The sequence below is a fragment of the Lipophrys pholis genome, assembly GCF_963383615.2.
Source record: "Lipophrys pholis genome assembly, chromosome: 11".
In the NCBI taxonomy this organism is placed as follows: domain Eukaryota; kingdom Metazoa; phylum Chordata; class Actinopteri; order Blenniiformes; family Blenniidae; genus Lipophrys; species Lipophrys pholis.
In genome coordinates, this window is record NC_137631.1 from 15,204,893 (window position 1) to 15,227,530 (window position 22,638).

A 22,638-nucleotide genomic window follows, 5' to 3' on the forward strand; every position below is an offset into this window, starting at 1 on the left:
TAAAAACAAAACAAAAAGACAGAGGTTAGGATTTTGTATATCATGCTTTTGCTTGCCAAGTTTCCATCTCTCGCTTTGGGCTATTTTTGCATATGTAGAGCTGTTCTTTCATGCTTGAAAATCACTTTTCATTATCATCATGCGAGGGAAGATCTGGCAACTAATTAAGTTCCAAGAAAACATTGAGAAAAAGTAGCATGAACAGCTCTGTTAACTTAGGATATGTCTTCTCACATTATGGCCAAATAGCTCTATCTTGTGAAGCGCTGGTTGTGAATACCTTCCACCCTGCAATATTAATCACAATTCCCCTGCATTATTCATGAGCAAGAGGAGTCGGGGTCTGTCCTCCCACTCTTTTAAACTGACGGCTTTTAATCGACTTCATGACTAATAGTCCTCCTAGGACGCAGCCTCGGGGAAAGTGCATGTTCATATTTAGGAACTCTGCCGTCACACTGACGGGGTTCACTGCTAAAAAGAAGAAAAGTAATCATACAAAGGCAGAGGTTTTTGAGTAACTTATAGCACATGTGGAATTTGTAAATTCTTTTTGCTGACACCACTGACTTTGAAAGGGCTTAGTTTGTCTAAATGAGGCTTAAGGTTTCCATTTAACTGCTTCTCTTCCCGTAACAGTAACACAAGATGGATCTTTTGTATTGTGTGTTGTACATTGACACACAATCCCTTGGTAAATTTAAACAGACGGTGTCAGAATGGAAAATGAGGGCTTACCTTCAACAGCCTTGTTTGATCCTGCTAAATAGAGGCAGTTGGATTTTGTATGTGGACATTTCAAATAAACTGTTGGGTTTTTTGTCATTGACCATTATAGTGATCAATGAGCTGTTGAACCAAAAAGAAATAAATCTCCTAACAAGAACAATACTCACATTCTGCCAGCATGCCCATCTCTTTACACTTTCTCAGCCGGCACTCCTGACATTTCCTGCGCATGTACATGTCCATCTCACAGTTTCCACCACTCTTACATTTATACACTGCGTTCTTTGTTATGCTCCGTCTGAAGAAACCTGAAAATGGTAAAAAAAACAACATGTCAAGACCATTTGAGAGACAGGGAGAGCACTTACAAAGTGTAATTCAGGCACATTGCAGTAAATGCTTAAAACTCCAACAAATTTTCTTTTATCCCAACAAGCATTGAAGAAAATAAGTTTGTCCAGGCTTAATTGAATTGGTAATCAAACACATATCAGCTGACTGTTTAGATACATGATATTAAAAACAACCATTTACAATTAAACAAGACAATTTTGAATCATGAATATATATTTTTTAAATAATAGATCAAACAAACTCCCAAATATAAATATATGTGAGGATGTTTGATATAGTTTGCAAATTATGTCAGAGGAAAAAAAAAACTATTATTAATTTATTTTTTCTTTGTTTCTTTGTTTCTTTTTTTCTTTCTTTCTTTCTTTATTCATCCATTCATCCATTTGTTCATTCAGTCAGTTAGTTGGGAATAAAGCCTAATAGCTAAGATTTACAAGCATTCTGTCTCTGTTTCCCTCATATATTCATGTATTCAAATGCCTTAATACATGCATTGCATACTTCACATGATCTTACAATGACTATAGGTAATCAAATTACCACCTTTGTCAGCTGAAATGATCAAATCTGCTTACAAAACTATTTTGTCTTCATTTTAGCGTTATATGGTAAAGCGCACCGTCGGCAACAGGAAGTCCTACAAAGAGCAGTCCCAAAGCGCTTCACATCGTCACATTCACCCATTCACACAGAAATGAAGGCCGCCGCCGTGCAATTGGGGGCAATTTGGGGCTTCAGTGTCTTGCTCATGGACACTTTGACGTGTGGACAGCCAGAACTTTCAACCTTCGGATTGGATGATGCCCGCTCGACCAACTGAGCCCCATATTGATATTCTTCATTAAAACAGCAACATGATGAATTGATCCGTCGCTCCTCCGCTGCTTTATTTGTTACACACTGTTCTAACTGTACCACAGACGCCTGCCAATAGAACTGGCTCCAATCCCGACGCAAACGCACACACACACACACACACACACACGGGCACGCACGTGCGCGCATACACTTTTGCCAAACATTCTGACATTCTGACATCATTAAGCACAATGACATGCATTAGCGTAACTGAGCTCAGGTTGCTCGTGTCTTTGTGGAGCAGAAAGCTGAGAGGGAATCCAATCTGGCAGCAGTCGCTGCTAGACCTGAGCCTATTCTCAGTCGAATGGTAGGACAGGTCAGTCGCGGCACACCTGACATTGTTCGTCCTCACCGTGTGGAATTACACTCAGGTCCATTCAACCGGTCATTTGGCAGGAATCGTACCAAATTCACTGCTTCATAAAAATGCAATAAGGCACTGCGGAAGGCCATGGCATCTCTCTCACCAAGTCGGTTGTAAAGTGTCTACTATTGGCACAATATTGCCCTATTTTGTTGTATTTGTTCTCTTGAGAAAAAACATCTGTAGACCCATCCTTAACTAAACATGTCACAGAAAGTACTTGGATGTTTGTTTGTTTTTACTGACATACTTATATATAAAGAATCATTTGTTGTTATAGAATGCTTGGAGTAAAAGTAATTTGCCTGTTGAAGAATTGTAAATTCCTCCAGACTGAGATTCCCCTTTGACCATGAGCTTGATAATAAGGACATTTTCAAGGCCACAAATGAAGTTGTTTTGGTCTGTAGCCACAGAGATCACTGTGAGGCCTGGTCCTGAAAACACGTGCACGCAATGACATGACTTTTGGAAAAAGGGCCAAAAGTCACTGAGGTGCAAAAATAGTCCGGCTACATATTACAATCAACTGGACATGTAGTTCAGACAGTACAAACTCAGTCTGGCTCAGATAAAGCAGCAACATCAACTCAGCAAAATGGGAGCTGAACTCAGACTTTGCATTCAGTCTAGAGAGCTGATTACAAACTGCACCCTCATAGTAACGGCTATTACGTAAGACGTGTGTCTTTGGCTCGTTTGAATGAGACAAAATGTCCCTTCACGATACGAAAAATAAATCCAGTGATTATTCTCTTCTTTTTTTGTTTTTATGTCAATAATTTCTTAAGATACATTTTTGACCCTAACAGAACTTACCTGGTTAAATCAAAACACAGCAACAAAAGCCAACTGCTTCCCGTTTGCAGCTTTTGCTGGATCAGATAAGATGATAATGTCAACGTCTGTGGGTTTTTGACAAATTATTGTTTCAAACATATTTAGTGATGAAAGGAGACGCCCCAGTGACTGCCGGTCTAAAACTCCAGTGGGAAGAACACAATGAGAAGCTTTTGTGGTATATCCAGCACACTGTCCTCTCACCTTTACATCCCTCACAGGTGAGAGCATTGTAGTGGTATCCAGAGGCCTTGTCTCCACACACCACACACAGTTCCTCCCCCTTCACCCTGCCAGCTTGCGAGAGGTGCCGAGTCCTTTTACACACCACTGGAAGGACCGGAGACCCCTCCTCCATCTCGGCTTCATAGCTGCTGTCCAGCGGCCCTTTCCTCAGTTCATATATTCCTGTGTGAGAGAACCAGTCGTCCCCACTGTACTGAGGGTAGTAGTTCTGATTGGAGTAGTATGGAGTGGAGGACATGCTTGGCTCCATGGACGAGTACTGCATGCTGGGATAGCTGGGAAAGGACAAGAGGTCATGATCCTGCAGGAGAGGACTGCCCTGATCAGCCAGAATATCTGAAAGAAGACGGATGATAGTTAGATTAAAAAAATTATAATAAAAAGCATGATACAGGAGCATCACAGCAATAAACACTTATTCAAATGATTAAGATCAGATTTGCTTTAAATGTTTATTATATTATGCAAATAACAATTTTCTACTCAGCCAAAAATAATTTTACATATGGAATGAATACAAACAATTTATGTCTCAATTCAAATTGGAAGAAAAAACAAGCTTTAAATGTTCATTATGCCAATACTCCAGCATTGACCTGAAATATTTACCATTCCGAAAAATAAATAATTAAATAAACAACAGTGTTTTCTGTGTCATCTTGACGTTACTGAGGTTGCGTATACCCAAGGACCACTGGTCTATTTTTTTTTTTTTTGATTTGATTCTGTCAAGTTGAGCTGGGGCTGCACGGTGGAGCGGTGCTTCAAACTCTTTGGTCTTGTCCAGCATTCTGATTCCACTCTCCCATCATCCCCCTCTTCCAAGCATCCACAGCGGTTGCAGTGTACTAGACATATCTTTCCCTTCCACAGGTGATAGCAAACATTCCCATTTTTCAATCCACCGTTGTTTCTCAAAATACAACTGAGACTGACAAAGGAGACACTATGCCAAATATAAACATGATGCAGGAACCAAAATGAGCTGAATGAAGATAAAATACTGCACAGCACTGAGTGGAAGTACAGAAGAGAAGGAATATTATATTTCGGGTTTATCATTGTTTAATGTAAAGTTGCAGGCATCACTCTAAGACCAGTGTTTTTTTCCTTTAAGGGATGAATGCATGGAGTTTTTATTTCATGTATTTCAGAGGATTATGACACATTTTATCAGTCACAAGTATGTAATATATATTTTGCTTCATGCTGTATGCATTTCCCTCAAAGTCTTCAGGGTAAAAGATATGAACCTGTTAACTCAAAGGGACTAGTTTAAAAAAAAAAAAAACAAGTAACATTACAGAAAATCAACAGTGAATTTCAACTTGAATTCATGAAGTTTTTGCTGTGTTTAAAATTTACTATCTTTGTCATCTTAATTTTTCTTCTGGTTCATATTTGGATTGAAACAGGCTCAGTGGTAGTTGACAACACGCACACACACACCTTATACTGTACTGTAAATCTATAAATGATTAACACTTTGAACAGAACTCACTTTGTCTTTCTCAGTGATATGCAACAAAGCACCGTACAAGTAGGTCGATTAAAAATAAAACATTTGAAAGACAAAATTTTTAACAGAACTGACACATTATGTCTTATGTGGTAAGTTTGATGATTATATTTCCTATGCTATGGCTACCCACTTCAAAAACATGGCAGGGAGAAATAACTACCTTTTCAAAGACATCCTATTGAACAAGAAAACTTTGCTGAACTGCTATCAAACATTGTCGCCATTCAAATCAGCTTTTAAAGAAGCAGACATAGTACTAACAGCTGTACCGTGGGAGTAAAGTGCACCGAAGTGTACCACTGACCTCTTGAAGACTTGGTCTGCACTATGGCCATCTCTTGAACCAACACACACGTCAAACTGACACCTCCAACTCTGATCCCCACAGACCAGACGTTTTTTTTTTTTAGTTTAGTCCCGACCTCGCGTCTAACCAGAAGAAGTCACGTTCCATTTATTCCCATGGACCTGGAATTCTTCCCCTGATGATCTGAGAGCAGCAGTAAACTACCTCACACTTGCCTGAAAACTCCCAAGGAGAGCAAAGGTTGTCACAGCTACTCATTAACCACACAGTCATATATTTCCTTATGTATGAAATCAGTGCCAGAGTTTAGCGACAGTACTACAACTGGAAATGCCTGCTACTGTGTGGCGTACTGACGTGGAAGTGGGCAGATACAATCGGGATTTACTGGGAGAAAGTCTTTGAAGGTGCTGGATGCCAAATCTGCACCTCTGGGTGAATTTCCTCTGCTTACATACTGTATGTCAAACATACATGGATTATGGTGAAATAGTCTACTTGTTAACTACTGTTGATTCAGTCAAGTTTAAATCGGTTTAATCTTCATTGTTAATTAGTTATTTGTAGTTTTGTATTACATTCCTCTCACTTGCTCAACGCTGGAGGCTGAAGGTGTATGAATGACCAACAGATGTACATGGTCATTGTGCAATCACACTATTTAACTAGATGGTATTTCAATACGTGGGAAGACACTCTTCGGGGGGGCTTCGGACTCCCTCCTGCCCTTGTGACTGTTTTGATTTTTACAAAAGCCTGTTCGTCAGGAGGCCTACACATGTTGCATCCAAGCCCACTCAGAATGTTGGCAATAACAAAGCCACACACACACACACACACACACACACACACACACACACACACACACACACACACACACACACACACACACACACACACACACACACACACACACACACACACACACACACACAAAAAAGAAGATTTGGCTGTTATCTAGGATGTGAGTGCATGACATACCTTATCAGAACAACTTATCACCTTCAATAACAACTTGTGCCATCCTCAGTTTACAAACGATAGTACTCTGGTTTATGACCAAATACTAACAGAACTGATTACATTACCTTTATCAATCAAAAAGAAATTAGCTCAAGGCGCATCTGTGTGTTTGCGAAATCATCTTCGGCTATTCATTTGAGAACTCGGTTTGAGCAATAAGACTTACCAAACAAGTGGGAGCCCTCCGATATGGAGAAATCATCGCTGGGTGGAATTTGCAGCGGTCCCACCACATTGATGTCGGGGCACACCCACTCATTCATCCAGGACAGGAGTTGGTCACTAACTAAGGAAACTGGGCCCTTCACAGTATTTGTAACCTTTTGTTGACTTCTGCAACAAACATAGACATCCGATTATGTGGGGTAGTTTTGCAAAATTTCTGCAAAATTCTGCAGGATCCTGCATCAGTTTGTAATTAAAGCTCACCCGTTAGTCCACGCAGCACCTGACAGGCCCCCTCAGGGACACACAGGGATAAGATGTTCAGTAGCTGCCTGCAGAGAGAGGAGGAGGGAGGTCAGGGGGCACAGAGGGCTCGAGAAGAACATATTTAAGCCCAGAGGTTTGATTTCTCTGGACCACAGGAGCGACCAATGTATAAATGTCCTGCCAAGTTATATAATTGAGAATTCACTGGATCATTAGGGCTCAGCTGACAGACTATCGAAATCTTTAACAAGCTCCGTGTTGTATTTCATAATGTCATTCTGAAGACTAAAAAAATAAATCGTCTTTCTCTATTATACATATTCAACAAGGGATTAAACCCGTAAAAGCTGACCTGCAGATGAGATCAAATACAACAAAATCAACAGATGAGTCAATAAACGAGTACAAGGCCTTTCTGCTGTTCAAGGCCACAATGTGGCCACATGAGACATTACATTTGTAGACCTCATCGCCACATTTTGTAATTACCTCAGTGTAATTTCCCCTGAGATTTAAAAGCAGCCCACAAGGATTGAAAGCCCTCCAGCCCACACCGCAGCTAACCATGCCTCTCCACCCATCAAAATCTGGAGCACTCTACAGACTCATAAGACCTCATCAGTTCGCCAATGAATCTCAACCACACTCTTGAGTCTCATCGGTCTTACCTTTTCTTGGTCAGCCGGTGCTGTATTCGGCGTTTCCTGCCTTTTGTTGTCGACGGAAATAAATATTTTTTTTAAATATATATCCACTCTGTGAGCTTCAGCTCCAACAACGTTTGCGTATGAACATGAAGCTTGCTTGTGTCTGGGCTCCAGTGAAAGCATGTGTGACCAGCCGAGGTCAGGGAGAAATGGATGGTGGTTATTAATTAAACTATCCATTCCTGTCCATACCCCCCCTCTCCACCCCTCTCCTCACAAAAAAAAGTGCTGGTTTATCTCAACAAGAAGACACAGGGCTGCCTCATGAATTCCCGCCCACCCACACAAACACCACACACGGGACGTATAGGCACTCATTAGTATGACAGACAGAACTGGATGTACTAAACATCAGGGGCGCTATCTCATAGAGTATTTCCTATCATAGTGTCATAAATAGGAGAATAGCTTATAGCCATAATACAAAATGTCTGTTTGTGTGGCAGTTGTTGCTGTTTGCCCTCGAACTGATCGAAGACATTTCATTGGGTTGCTGTGGTGTCCAGGAAGAGTCTCCACTAGATAGATTTATTTTGGCCCTTTCATACCTCAGCGAACCAACTCTGTTATACTTTGAGAATTGTCATCTTTGTAATTTCAACCCCCCCCCCCCCTACCACCCCAGCCACCCACCCCCAAAAAACCCACAAATCTTAAGTTTAATCATTAATGACTTGTTGCTCCATCCACAGAGGCCCTTCTATGTCAACAGACAGTCTCCGTGAAATAAACAGAACCTTTGCCATTGGTTGCTGTCTGTTTGTGGACTATCTACTCCGTGTTTCACAGCATGTGAGGAATGAGCTGGATGGGATGGCCTTTGCAATGGGAGAAGTACACAGTGATCACCGCGAACAACTTTTTAAGTCGCGTTAAGTTGTTTTAGTTCATCCATCCATCTTCTATATACCTCTTAATCCTGTGCAGGTTGCTTTAGTCAGAGGTCAATGAAATATTTTAACATTTTAAGATGTGTCTCTTCATTGGTTTTTGATGAGTGTGAGGCTTGTTTTGGACTTTATGCTTGTTTGTCTTTTCTAACAGAAGCACTCTCTGGGAAGCGACGGTTTTAGCCATAAAATGTTTAGAGCACTATTCTGAGAATAACCAACAAGGTGACAATGATAAGATGTTGCCCCCGTGTATGTAAGAATAATTATTCTTAAGATCTTTAAAGTCACATAAAGAATAATTGATGCTCTTTTTGCACATGAGAGTAGAATGCTGTGAAATATCCAGTCTTCAGTAGTGAAGATGTAGCTGGTGGACAACTGCAGATAAGACAAAGGATGTTTACTGTGTGATAGGAAACAGACCCATCTTAGCATATTTAAGAGTGTCTCATTTTTAGCACACTGACATAAACAGTCACCATCAAGCCCCGCCGCCAAATAGGAGAAAATAACTTGTGCAGCTCAGAAAATAGATTTTTATGAAATAGATATTTGAGTTTGAAGAAGACTTTTATAACCAGTAGTTTGCTATAGTGATGATGGAGCTGGAGTGACTAATACTGAGAGATGTGTATGTTATGTATGTGTACGTCTGTATGTTACTAAGATTTCCAAAATAGTCACGACTGTGAGGTTAAAATTTGTTAGAACTCTTCTAGTGAACTACAATAGGACAGAGGTGGGCACTCGTATTCTCAGAGAGTGACAGTCCTGTTTTGATGTGTCCCTACTTCAGCACACTGGCTTGTCATTGGTTCATGATGACACCGTCATTAAATCTGAGCATGTTGGTGCAGGGAGACATTGAACACATGCAAAACAGCAGTCCTCAAGCACCAGGAGAGCCCATACATGCATTAGATTACTTAATTGATGTATTGAGGGACGGTATGAGTGAATAAAGAAAAAAAAAAAAAAAAAGGTCTTTTCATTGTGCTTCTGTCCATATACACCTGGATAGTTTCATCCATTGAAGTTTTGAGTTTCTGAAAATTGGACTGTAGTGATTCCACCTCCACAATGTTTTGATTTTGTGCAAAATACAATATCAAGATTAACTTGTGTTTATACAATTGGGTCCAGTCTTCAATATTCATATGTGATTGGGACGATCAATAAATAAAAATGCCATATTTTTGTTCCCATTGTTTGACTGATAATTGCATACATGACATTTAATTCCATACAATTTTACTGTGTGTTGTTTTGCTGATTAACAAATCACTAATGGAAATACTGCAATGTGTGGTTGCATGCATGCAAACGGAGATGATACAAGCTTGTCATCTTATCCATCCATCTTCTATACCGGTTTGATTCTGTTCAGGGTCGTGACTCACGAGAGCCAATCCCAGCTGACCATGGTCAAAGGCAGGGCACGTCACCTGTCCATCGTGTTTAGCATTTCAATATAGTTTGAAACACAAATAGTTGTGTTTACAGAATGGAGAGAGGCCTAAGAACTCACTAATTAAATAGTGCAAGTTGCAAAAATTTGATATTGCAATCTCTGTAAAACAGGATCTCCCTGTTAAACACTTCTATTGTATCTCGTTATGAACTCAGTGTCATTCTAGATTTTGCACTGTGGCATTGTGATAAGTAAATAGCGCTGTTATTATCGGTTTTTACGGGCTTAAGCATATCTATTACCAGAATGTTTACTTTTTTTCTCATATTTGCTTATTATTACATTACTGGTGAATAATTACTAATAACACTGATATTCAGCTTTACAATGCTGTTGCAATATGGAAAACATGTGTTTGGTCAATAACATTGAGACATAAAGCCACTACTTTATGTAAAACAGTCTGTTTGTATTCCTCATACATCAAGGTATATGTGCTAACACTACCCAATTTTTAAGATTCTAGCAATTGCAGTAAGAACATGTGGTTATGCTTAAATTTACAACTTTCATGTACATCTCATTTCCATGAATACAACACAACTGACAAACTGAATAAATAAATGAAATTAAAAAAATCAGTATTCAAACGGTTTTATGCATTTTCAATTTGTAAATAATCTCAATATTGAATAGAAATGTTTATTACGTGTCTGTGGGTTCATGTGCAAAGTTCAAACAATTATATAATAACTAACTGTACAAAATCTTTTAGCATTACCAACATAATAATCATAAATCATAAATTCATACTCCTCTATGTTTATAGTGAAACGTCACAGTTTTATAGAAGCTACCAGGGCTTGCATGTATCAAACACAGAGGAACTAACTGCAAAAAAAGCCAAACAACAGAAGAATAAATAGAGTTCCACTGAAAGCTTCGACACTGGGCTCACCGTCCATCCTGTCCCATCGTGAGCTCAGAAACTATAAGTAATGAAGCTGATATGAAGCCAAAGGAAGGGAATCACAAACCATTTGTCGGATGAAGACCTGCTCAGAAGCGGTGGCAGAATACAATCAACAGCAACATCAAATACTTCCAAAAACTAAATAAAGAAAACACATTAACACCGTGTCACATTGTTCATCTCATCGTTACATTCCACTTGTTTCTTTTGACGTTGCATAGCTGACACAAAATATTTCTCAAAAGTTATACACATGGATCAACATAAGTAGTTTCCGTTAACAGACAGATGGAAGAATATATTCAATACAAATCTTTTCTTTTGAAGTCCAAACACATTTGTTTTATCAACACAACACAATTGATCCTTGAATGTCCGCCTGTGACTTCCACTGTACTAAAAACTAGTTTATATTACATGTCAGCATAGATTTAAGTTAACATTCATTTTCTGACTATATCAAGTATTTGCTGATGGTTCCTCCAATTTCTAATAGAATAACATTTAATTTGAGCCGATACATTAACATTTTTTTTTTAAATTTGGACTTTGTGAGCAGGGGCAGAACTACCATGGGGCCATCGAGGGCACACATGATCTAATTAGCCACCCGGTGCCCTCCCCTTTGTGCAAAGTTGCCACTCGTGATTTAGAAAGGGAATACAACTCAAACCTAAAAGTTATTTAAAGAAAGCATGACTGAAAAGAACAAAGTCACCGAGGGGACATCATTTATTAATTTCTATGCTACTAAGCTGTAAGTGCCCTCTCTATGAAGAGAAATATCAACTCAACCAAGAGCAGCAGGTTGAAAAAAATTAATAAATATAATTAAATTTAAATATGATAGCCGTCAGTCTCATTTTTGATCATTTTGGGTCTATTGAGCTAAGTTGAATTCTTGAAAACCCTGTGCCCTGGTCTTGAGGTGCACATGATACTGCTGCTCCTGTCACGTTTCTGTCACTTCTGACATCTGCACAGGGGTGAAATCAGACATTCAGCTTCGACAGCGTTTGAGTGTTCAGATGTCCGTTAGTCCTGGGGGGGGGGGGGGGGGGGTCCTCATTGGTAGCGGTCCTGGTAGTCCCCGTTTCCATAATGCTCCTCCTCCTCTTGCATGGTCACCCCTCTCTTCTGTTTCCAGCCCTGCTTTCGGCCGGAGGAATCGTCCGTTGTTCCGTAACTCCTTTTGGGAGCCACCATGTTCTCGCTGTTGAGCTCCGACTCTTCGGCGAGTTCGTCCTCGTCAATGATGCCACATTTGTCCTCGCTCTTCTCTTCGGGGTTGGCCCAGTCCTGCTGCTCTCCCGAAGCAAAGATGGCGTAGAAGATGACCCCTGAGTAATGCACCATGGATGCAATAACAAAGACATTCTGCCACTCCAGACGAGTCTGCGGGGAGATGAGCAGAGTCCATGAATTTCCTGTGCGCGGCAGACTTCCTGATCTCTCAGTGATGAACAACTGCGGTAGCACTGCAAATCTCCTGGCTTACGCCTGAACTTGAGACACTGCAGCTCTAATGTGTATCGTACGTCTTACATCTTGCCGGGTCATAAATTATTTACAATGTGATAGGTGCAAGATCACACACACAGCAGTGCGACGGTTCACAAGTCATAGCACATATCCTTCAAACATGCAATAAGGAAACCTTAGAGGAACCCCATGTCTCAGCTTCCTGTGATCTTTTGACGTTACTGTCAAGATTAGAGCTGGAGATCAAAGCAGCTCGCTATAACATAATATCTATAATATAAATGCAACACGTGTGTTATACCTTGTGTTTGGTCAAAGCGCCAACAATGAGGGGACACACCATTCCGGACAACGTTCCCACCCCGTTGGAAATGCCCATCAGGATACTGGCATAGCGAGGAGCAATATCCAGATGATTGACATTAAAACCTGACGACACAAGTAAGAAAATACCATCTTGAGATCCATCACAATAATGAAACCTCACTTCTTTTAAGTTTGCAATGCTTTTCAAGACTGATCACAATCCCGCATCACATGTAAAATTGAATGTTTCAGTTGCCTATGAATTATTTTGTGAGAGTTCCTCTGTGAAGGCTTGGCCAGCTAAAGCATGTACGCTGCCCGCACCACACACAGCAGATTTATTCAGCTTCAGATTTTACCGAAAGTCTTTCACAGTTGAAACGAAAACGGAAGAAAAGGCGCCAATGGGCCAAGGCTTTTCTGCAACACGTAGCATGCAACATGTCACATTGATTCTTTTGAAATGAAAATCTGTGAAGTTATACCTGATATGGCAAATCCACTGAAGCCTACCGCCAGCACAAGGAAAGAAATGGCGACTCCTCGAGTGTGAGAAAATCCAACCACCAGCAGAAGAGTCGCCTCCATACCAAATCCTGTGATGAAGGAGCATGTATATAATATTTTACCTCCTGAAACCATAATCAGCCACTCAGACACAAACAACAGATGTAACATATCCCAGCCGATGAACCAACACTGACACATTGGTTTTTTCCAGACGTACCTCCACAGTTCATCAGTTTCCTCACGTTGGTAGTCGACATGATTTTGTTGCTGCGTAGGAAGTCTGCTAATTGTCCTCCTATAGGAACCACGATGGTCATTACCATGTGGGGGACAGCAGACAGGAGCCCCACCTGTAGGCGGTTCACACAAAACATGATAGGAGGAGGCATCGGTTGGAGTGGACACTTGCCCGGACTGTAGTCAGAATATGAAACCAACCTTGCTGATGGGGAAGCCAAACACCTCCTCAAAATACGCCGGCTGGCTGATTAGAAGCAGGTAGAAGGTCCAGCTGCGGCAGAAGTTGGCCACGATGATTGCGTACACCGGCATGGAAGTGAAGAAGCGGCGCCACGGGGTGTTGAATTTCTGTGATTGGAAAGACAGAAGTCTGGTTTATTCGGTCTGCGTGCATGCTGGAGTGAAGTGGAGATGTTACAACATACATACCTCAGTTACACTCAGCTGGTTGATTGTTTCTCCGATGGAGGACTCGATGTACATTCTCTCCTCATCAGTGATTGTGGGATGCTGAGCAGGACTTCCATACGCCAGCAGCAGCCATAAAATGTACCATAAGATCCCAAAAACACCTTTTTTTTCACGAGAGTAAGACAAAAAGCAGTGATTGCATTCCTTTGTACAACTCCTTCGTGCGTCTTCATTGACGGGACGATTATCTTTGTACTGAACGCTTTGTGAAGTATTGGCTTGGCTGCAAGACAGATTAATTAAACCGAACAGACCTTCTCCGGGCCACAAGTATTTTTCATTATTAAAAACGAAAAGAGCGTGAGTCACGGAGACTCGACAGGAAAATGCTAATTTACATCAATAAATCACAAGATCGTATCACAGCAGAAACAGAGTAGCTTTTTATTAAAACATGTTTTCCAAAGTATGAATTTTATGCGAGCGATAATCATTTTAATCAAACTCAGAGGCAATTCAGATAACACCTCCAGTGTGAAGAATACAAACTAAACTACAACTGCGAAGGATCATTCAATCAAGTAATATGAAAACCACGTTTCAGGACATTTGAAGACTCCACACAATGAAGAATAGATTGACTCTGCGTACACTGTATATTCTTATTTGGGGGTAATTGTTTGAGAATATTTCTAACAAGTCTACAGTTACACATGGTTATCATTTTCTGATGGTTTTTAGTCTGGATTTTTTTATTTTTTTTTGCAGGTTTTTTCCCAAAAGTTTTCAATCAGTCGACTGGAGATTGAGAGTGTCCAAAAAGTGATGGTAGAAAAAGTTCCACAATCTGGAATTTCACAATTCGTACCAGATTAATTTTAAACTCACAAAAAATATCAATTATCCTGATGTGAGGAATTTTGTGAACACGTACACGTCCCCACCAATCTCCACATCTCCAAACCAAACTTATTGTTTTTATGTTGCAAATGTAGCATGGAACAAGCAATAATGTAAAAATTACTAATAATGTAATACCTGTCAATAACCTGCCAATAATTTGGGCATTTTTCAATGTAATAAAGCCCATAAAGTAATAACAGTAGTGTAATAAGATATTTGTTCCATTTTCAGAATACCATTTTGCGACTCATGACAGAAGTTATTACATGTAATAACTGCAGCCAATATTGTAATAATACTCAAAGAGGGCTGCCTTTCTAGGAAATACAAGCTTTCTTCTCAGGTTTTGGGCAACAGTTATAGTGAATGGGAAAGTCATGATAATCATTCATTAAGGATACATACTATGCAAACATTTTTTACTATTTTATTAGCTGTTGCCACTCATTACATTGTTGGCCATAATTACATTATTGGTTGATACGTGAGTATCTGTAAGGATTTTGCTCCTTTAAAACATGAGAACTTACCATAAATATAGAAGACTGAAGACCAGCCAACGTACTGAACGAGAATTCCAGCTAAAGGCATGGCAATCACTGCTCCCGCATAAGATCCTAGAAACAACGGGTGTCACACATCAGTGTCAGCATGTTAATATTCCAGCAACAGCACAGGATCTCGGCAGAAGCTCATAATCGTTCGATATTTTGTGATGTTTTTCTTTTCCCGTTTTATAAGTCGTAACAAATGCGACATGTGAAATCTTCAATTTCACCTGGTTACAGTTCAACCGACATTCATACAAGAAGATTACGCCACAGGGTGAAAATGTATGAAAACAAGCACATCAAAGAAACACATTAGCTTCATTGAGAAGATGCTGTCAATACGAGGCATTAGCACTGCGGTTACTGAGGGTCTTTCACTGTGTCTTCTATTATCTGATTCACACATTCTGTCGTTCTGAAAGGAGCAAAGAGCACAAAAGTGCTTTTACATGGAGCAATGGAGCGGAAGCTCCTTCAGACAATGTGCGTGAGCTCTGTTCATTTACAAACGTCGAGGTGCTTTCGGTGCAACAGTCGTCATGGTACCAATTTAAATTGAAACCTCGTCATTTTAATTTCACCTATGACAGCAAAGGACTTGGCCTGCAAAAACAAAGAAAAAAGAAGTATTCCTCTCTTATCCACCTCCTAACAAGCCACAGTATGACTTTTAAGGTTTTGCAGAGTTACATGAGGTGAAAGCTTTGCGGTGAGAGTTCACAAGGCATTCTGATAAGAAGGGGAAAGAGGCTTGCTGCTCACCGCAGAACGACGTGGTGGCCAGTCGACTCCGCTCAAGAGGTGGCGCCCATTTGGACCACATCCCATGACATGCCGGGTAGGTGACCCCCTAGTGGCAAGGAAGAAGAAGATGAAGATGACGGGGAAATGATCAGGAGGTGGATTCTTCTCACAGAATAGAAATGTATTAATGCAAGAGGGTGGGTGCCACTTCCAAACACGCATTTGAACACAAGGGAAATACAAAATCAGACAATGTTTCTTGAATTTGAAAAGCAAAAACCAGAAACAGGGTGTTAAAAAAAAAAAAAAAAAAAAAAAACTTGGACTGATGGTGCATTACATTACAGTTGTCCTCAAAACTTGAAATTCCAAGTTGCTTCATTGTTGATTAATGTAATTTTAAAAGGCCTTCCTCCTCGAGGCAACGTCAATGAATTCCAGTTCTGATTTAAATTGGGCTGTGTAGCAGTATCAACCAGTGACGTGCAGTCACATCATGGAAAGAAAAAAAATGTCAAAAGAAATTTTTTTTATTAAATTGTTAAATGTATCCAGTGATTATACTATAAAGTTATTTTCCATTTAACTTCACCAGTTTTAGATTATTTTTTTTCAAAATCGCTGAATTTTCACATTTACCGTTCAAATACTGAGAAGAGACTTGCGGTGAGGCAGCAGCCAGCTGAGCCTCACCATGGATTGCGCAATGACTCGGCTAACTGCTGGCCTGCTGTGCAGTGAGACCGTATTGCTATCTCTCTGTATGTCGCTATTAAAATGTTCAAACACTTTTGCTATATGAATTATATTATAAATTTCCATAGTTTAGTTAACTGAGGTATATAATGTACAGTGTATTTTGTCAACAACTGTATGTGTGTAACGTGTTTCTTGTGCTGAGCAATCATAAAACGGCTGCGAAGACGCACTGGGTGAGGCACGCAGTTCTCCTGCCTCATGGTAGAGGGCGCTAGTGATCCCAGGGATCCTTCTTGCGACTCCTCGGCTGCAGAATAAGTGACAACAAGCTACAGTTAGCAAGTCAAGTGCAGCGGCAGCGATCGTTTATTTTTTCCTCTCGACTTCATTTATAAGTAAAGGTAAGACCACAATAACGTCTTTTTTTATTAAATGTGCTTTTTTGTGTGCTACAGTTTGTATGTGTAAAGAATGCTGGTATGAGCTTTTAAACATAACCCGTTAACTGCTGCCAATCAAACGGTGAATAAGATACTCTTTAGGGTTCATATGTTTGTAAATCTGACTGTGATGAAGTCAGTGCCTCACCAGCCATGAACCTCACCGCACGTCACTGGTATCAACTATATCATGATGCACTTCCTACAACGTTTCAAACGTTTTGTGACAATTTAAAAGACGTATAGCCACAAAGAGCTCTGCAGGAAGAGCTCTGCAGGGAACCCATTTCTGAGATATGTGGTATATTGTTTTCTATACTGGTTTCTTCTTCATATAAGTGATGTTATTGTGAATCAGGACGTTACGAGTTTATGAGCAATACGAGCAGATTTTTGCTTTCAGGCACCCCCAGTTCAACCACAAATACTAGTCTTTAAGATTCCCCAGCGGTAAAAAAAAAGAAGAAAAAAGCATTTTAAAATAAGTTTCAAAAAGAAAAAGAGTCCTTTTTCTTAATGTTCACGGAGAGCAGTGTCCCTGGGCCAGCGAAAAGTAACCTGAACTCAGTTTTCCTACAAATAAAACAAACTAACGTTGCTCACGGCAACTCTTGAGGCACTGGCCGGAAGAATTTTGCGGCCTCGCCGGGCCATGGCACACATTCCTCCTCTGCTAACGTCATCATTCATCGGACAATCTTTTTTTTTTTTTATTGTCACAAAACACCACTCTTTTCCTGTCAGTAGACCTGGTCGTTCTTTGGACTTACCTCTACTAAGCCCTGCAGGATGCGAACAAACAGGACACAGCCGTAATGCACCCTGGCTGCAGATGGGATGAACATATTCAGCACCGACGTGAGGAAAATGGCTGCACCAAACACCCTGTTGAAACACTGAAGTTTAACATCTATAATCTGTCCACTTGAACGTCTCTTTCGCTCTAACTTTAGCTGCATTTAGAATAAAGCGAAGAGACAAGAACAGAAACGGCAAAGCGGGGAAAGAGGGAACGTTCCAAACATGTTGTCAAATAGCTGGGGCCTGAGAAAGAGTGGCCATACGACAAAAATAAACATACAACCAGTTTGCCCTCACTTAGTTAACGCCACAAAGAAACTGCCATCATCGCTCATTTCACGCTTTTACAACAAGAAGCCGATTGACCGCACTCTTTATGTGTTTTGAAAGTCTGTACCTTCTCCCTTCCCAGTTACTCAAGAGCACAACACGACCCCAGTAATACATTTTTCTGACTAACTCGTTGAGTGACGCAGCTTGTCCTCCAGCTCCCACCTGCCTTCCACTGAGTTAATGTAACTGCTCTCACACTTTACTCTCACAAATCTTCTTCTGCATAAAAACGAAGCTGGTATTGACCGAGCTTGTTTGGAAATAAACAAACACTCCGAGCTTCTTCAAACAAAACCCGCAAAACGTCCGTTGCTTGAAGCACTTTGTGTATTTTAAGGGTTTGAAAGACGGAAGATTTAAAAAAAAAAAAATGCATTTCAACCTGTGTCTTGTGAAATTTCACTAAGCGTTAAAAACAACAAACATGCTCCCCGGTGTCTGAAAGCCACTGGAGCAGACTAATATTGGCAGGCGGTATATCTCCACATATCTGACGGTCAAAGCGTCCGCCTTATAAGACAGATCTCAGGGATCTGAGATAAAGGGATCCTATTCACGCCAAAAGTTTGTGCATCATCACAACGATCCCGCACAGCCAGCTTCTCTTTTCTCCTTCACCTCATCCACCCCCCTTCCTTCTCTTTTTCCAAAACAGTGTGTAAGTGACACTTGTAATATTCCAGCAGCTGGTGTTTCAGAAAGAAATCAGAGGCAGGATCTTTCATTATTAACTCTGTCAGTGGCGTGTCCTCTTTTCCTGTGAAGCTTTTATTACAGGACTGCTATCTGCTCCATCAGCACCGCTCACCACACCGTACAGCGTTAACCCTTTAACCACACGGGCTGAAGAGGCCCTTCTCCCAAAGTTTTTTTTATTTTCATGCAATTTTTCTTGTGTGATTCTTCTCTAATTTATGCGAGATCAGTGCTGGAACAGGTTGATCCTCAACTTATAGGATTTTTTTTTTTTTTTTTTTACAAAACTAAAATTATCTAATAAGTATTATCTTTAACCCAACTACTTCTATAATCAACAAATATTTCTAATATCAGCTAATCTTTCGGTCTATAAAATCGTCAAACAGGGTGAAAAAATTGCTCATTCATATATATATATATATATATATATATATATATATATCCTGAAGCTAATGTTTCATTAAGCAAAAGGTACATATGAATGATCAGCTGGCGATAAAAGATCACAGCTCACAGTGCAACTTTGAGCTGTGACAAAGAGATTGATAGCTTGTGACCTGTTGGCAGAGAGCTTGTTGGAGATGAATCCACCGGGGATCTGAGTGACAATGTAGCCCCAGAAGAAGGAGCCATGGATCAACCCCACTGTCTCTGGGTCCCAGTTGAATTGAGCTTTCTGAAATGAAAAGGAAGCAGCAGCACTGTCACACTCTGAACAAACAATGTGGAATACATATATCAAATATAAGAATTGTAATTACAGATATTCTTGGTTGGGCACTTGTTATAGCTGTTGATGAATTAGACTAATTTACACTGCGCATACTTAATGACCTTCATCTGTAACATCTTGAATGATTCAGTGAATTTTAATGAGTAGACAGAGAAAGAAAATAGGATTAAATTTCTTTGGAGCGCTAAATGGCCATATGCAGGCTATTAGAACAAAACAACACAAAACAAAACACAATGCCTTAAAAATGGTAATGCAATTTTGTTTGAAGATGCCATCTACCTGAAGCACCGGTGTCCCGTTAATGTAAACAGTGTTGTTGTTCACCATTTCCACAATGGCCACACCAAGATTACATCGAATCCCGAAGGAGATGCAGAACCCCAGGCCACTGAGAATGGCAATGATGTAGCGCTTGGGCAGCCCACCACAGCTGCAGTCCAGTAGCGGGGCAGGACGTGGTGCTGATGCCACTGGACGTCCATCCTCAGTTAGTTCAATGTTGTCTTCTTCCTCCACGTTGCTGCCATCGATTTTTCTAAGAACCATAAGAGGAAAAAGAAGACAAAAAAAAAATGTGTCTATAATTTTTCTTTACACTCAGCTTGGTTTATTTGCAGTATGACATTCTGGGTTGTTGTTTCAGATGCATCATGCCACACACACACACACACACACACACACACACACACACACACACACACACACACACACACACACACACACACACACACACACACACACACACACACACACACACACACACACACACACACACACACACACACACACACAGTGGCTGTCTTCAAACGACACCTAACCTATATCAACCAATGGGTATCGACTTTTATTTTCAAGCTCTCAAATGTTCTTTTCATATTTTGAAAAACTACCGTGTGGCTTTACAATAAAATTATGTCCCGTCATAAAGTCCATAAATTTACATAAAACAGTAAAGGAAAGTATCATAAATTCTATAAAAGCAGACAAATTGAATTGAAATGAATATAGTTTACATATCATGACCCTACCTAAATCAACTCTAAGAAAACAACTGAATGAATTTACTAATAAGAAACTTTTGAAATCTAGTTAACAATCATATTATATTTCTTGTTAATGTAGGATAAAAGTAGCTGATCGGGTTATTTCAGCCTGAAAACTACATTGTAGTGTTTACTATACCTGTGACCATTTTTTCAGTTTTGCCAAAAATAATAATCATCCGCTACTCTGTGTTAATGCCCCGATGAAGGTAATTGGATCATTTTTGTCCAATCCTGTCATCTAAAACAACGTGCACAAAATGCATAAAAGTAAAAACGTGCAATCATTTTTTAATCATAATGGAAAACTGCGACAAAATCTGTACAAAGCAATATCAAACAATCCCCCCAAATTTTTGACATCAACTGAAATCAGCATGACAAGTTGATGCAACAGGGACAAATGTCATTTTACAGGAAATTGCATACTTAGTGTTTTATCTCTTGATACATCGAAGGTAACGCACCACACACATGCACCTCCACACACACACATACACACACTTATGTAAAATATTTATCAGATATGAAATATGTATTATTATCTGAAAATAAAATTGTTGATTACATCACTGCTGTTTTTTGGCAAGCATAAGAATGAAATATTGATTTATAGTTAGAATCTGGGAGAAGACAGTGAGCTTCATGTGCTTGCTTAGAAATTCTTCAATTAAAAGCACATTTAATTAAAGGCCATGTATGGATTTACAGGAAAAATACCAGCAATTATGTTATTTTCAGAAACATTTGATCGAACACTACGGTCTTTATGCATCCGTCCCTCAATCAAAACCCTCTCACCTTTGCAGTTTTCCTAAAGAGTCACCCACAGTGTTCTTCACCTCCTCTTTCCCAGGTTTAAAAAACTGCTCTTTCAAACCTGCCGAACCAAAAGGCATATTTTTTTCTCTGTCGTTTCCTTTCCTCTCAATCCAAAATAATGTCTCGATTCCACATAAGCACACTTAAGTCTGCGAAAGGCAACAAAAAAAATCCACTAGAAGCTGTTAGTCATCCTTGTTGAGTTTGTGGCACAAGGGATATTGGCTCCACCTTATAGTGGTGCCAAAGGTCCCTCAGACGTAAGGAGGACTTTTCTCCTCCAATTCTCAGACAGGAGTAGGTGAGCAGCAGAGGGAAGGACGACGCTGATGTATTCCTGGGTACTGGGAAGAGCATTCATACCGATCCTGTGGCACTTAATTCATCTTTAAAAGATCCTTTCAAAGCCAATGAAGAAAAAAAAAAAAATGCAAAAAGTGGAAGTGAAAGTGTCGAGACAGTTTTTTAGTCTCTCGGCATTGCAATCCCTTTTTGTCTGCAACTGAACTGAATGTGCTGCCTACATCTTCTCTCCATCTCATAAGTCATCTCCTCCTGGTGAGGAGGGGCAGGTTTTTTTCAAAACCCAGCCCCTCATTTTTACACATCATCATCTTCATCAGCTCTGCCCGCCCAACCGCTTCAACCTGCTCGGTTCATCTGATAGCAAGCCTGCGGACAAACTGTTAAATATGCATGAGCTTGACAAGTGGCTTTGAGGAGAGAGAGACAGGAGTAACTGGACGGCTGTGGTGTAAAAGAAGAGCAGGTGAAACCTAAGACATATTCTCTGACAGCTTCGTCGGCAACTCTTCCTTCTTCTTTATCGGAACCTTAATATTTACACTTGATTAGAGCTCTTAATCTCTCCCGCCTCATTGATACGACATAGAGGGAACAAATCAACCTGACTTTGGTGGGAACTTGAGTTTTGTCAGATGTGTGCATCTCATGAACCTACAAACAAAAAACAATGATGTGCATCTGACATTTCTCTTAAATATACTGTACAGCACTTTAAAACTTGGGAGTTAAAATGAGCATTTTTAAAATTCAGACAACAAATTGAATCGTGCGGGAGAAAGCCTTGAGAGTTTGGTTTGGTGATGATCTGTGGAAGAACAATTGCTTAAGGAAATATCCAGATGTCCGTGCACTGGTCAAATATACGGGATACCCAGTCTGCCAGTTGACATATGCTTTCATTGTTTTATGTCCAACAGAATCACAATAATTCATGTTTAAAACCTATT

General features: G+C 40.1%; 2 protein-coding genes across 3 annotated transcripts in view; both read right to left on the bottom strand.

Annotated features, from left to right (window-relative positions):
• The window catches only part of nr1h4 (nuclear receptor subfamily 1, group H, member 4), a 12,466-nt gene extending 5,718 nt beyond the window's left edge, over positions 1-6,748 (bottom strand). The window contains exons 1-4 of one of the 2 annotated variants that reach the window (XM_080475001.1): positions 6,679-6,748; positions 6,416-6,582; positions 3,356-3,733; positions 897-1,037 (exon numbers count right to left, since the gene is read on the bottom strand). In XM_080475001.1, the coding sequence (XP_080331127.1) occupies positions 897-1,037; positions 3,356-3,733; positions 6,416-6,512 (616 nt within the window). In that variant the 5' untranslated portion in view covers positions 6,513-6,582; positions 6,679-6,748. Of the gene's footprint in view, positions 1-896; positions 1,038-3,355; positions 3,734-5,223; positions 5,412-6,415; positions 6,583-6,678 lie in introns of those variants that run through there. The other variant, XM_080475002.1, reaches the window with a different exon arrangement.
• Positions 6,749-11,730: 4,982 nt separating this feature from the next.
• On the bottom strand, positions 11,731-21,462 carry slc17a8 (solute carrier family 17 member 8; the record flags this gene model as incomplete). Its single annotated transcript, XM_080475000.1, has 12 exons — positions 11,731-12,060; positions 12,449-12,576; positions 12,939-13,049; positions 13,181-13,313; positions 13,402-13,551; positions 13,633-13,775; positions 15,048-15,134; positions 15,831-15,918; positions 17,722-17,836; positions 19,342-19,460; positions 19,800-20,055; positions 21,365-21,462. The coding sequence occupies 12 exons, from the start codon at positions 21,460-21,462 to the stop codon at positions 11,731-11,733; spliced, it is 1,758 nt and encodes a 585-aa protein (XP_080331126.1).
• Between the last annotated feature and the right edge of the window lie 1,176 nt (positions 21,463-22,638).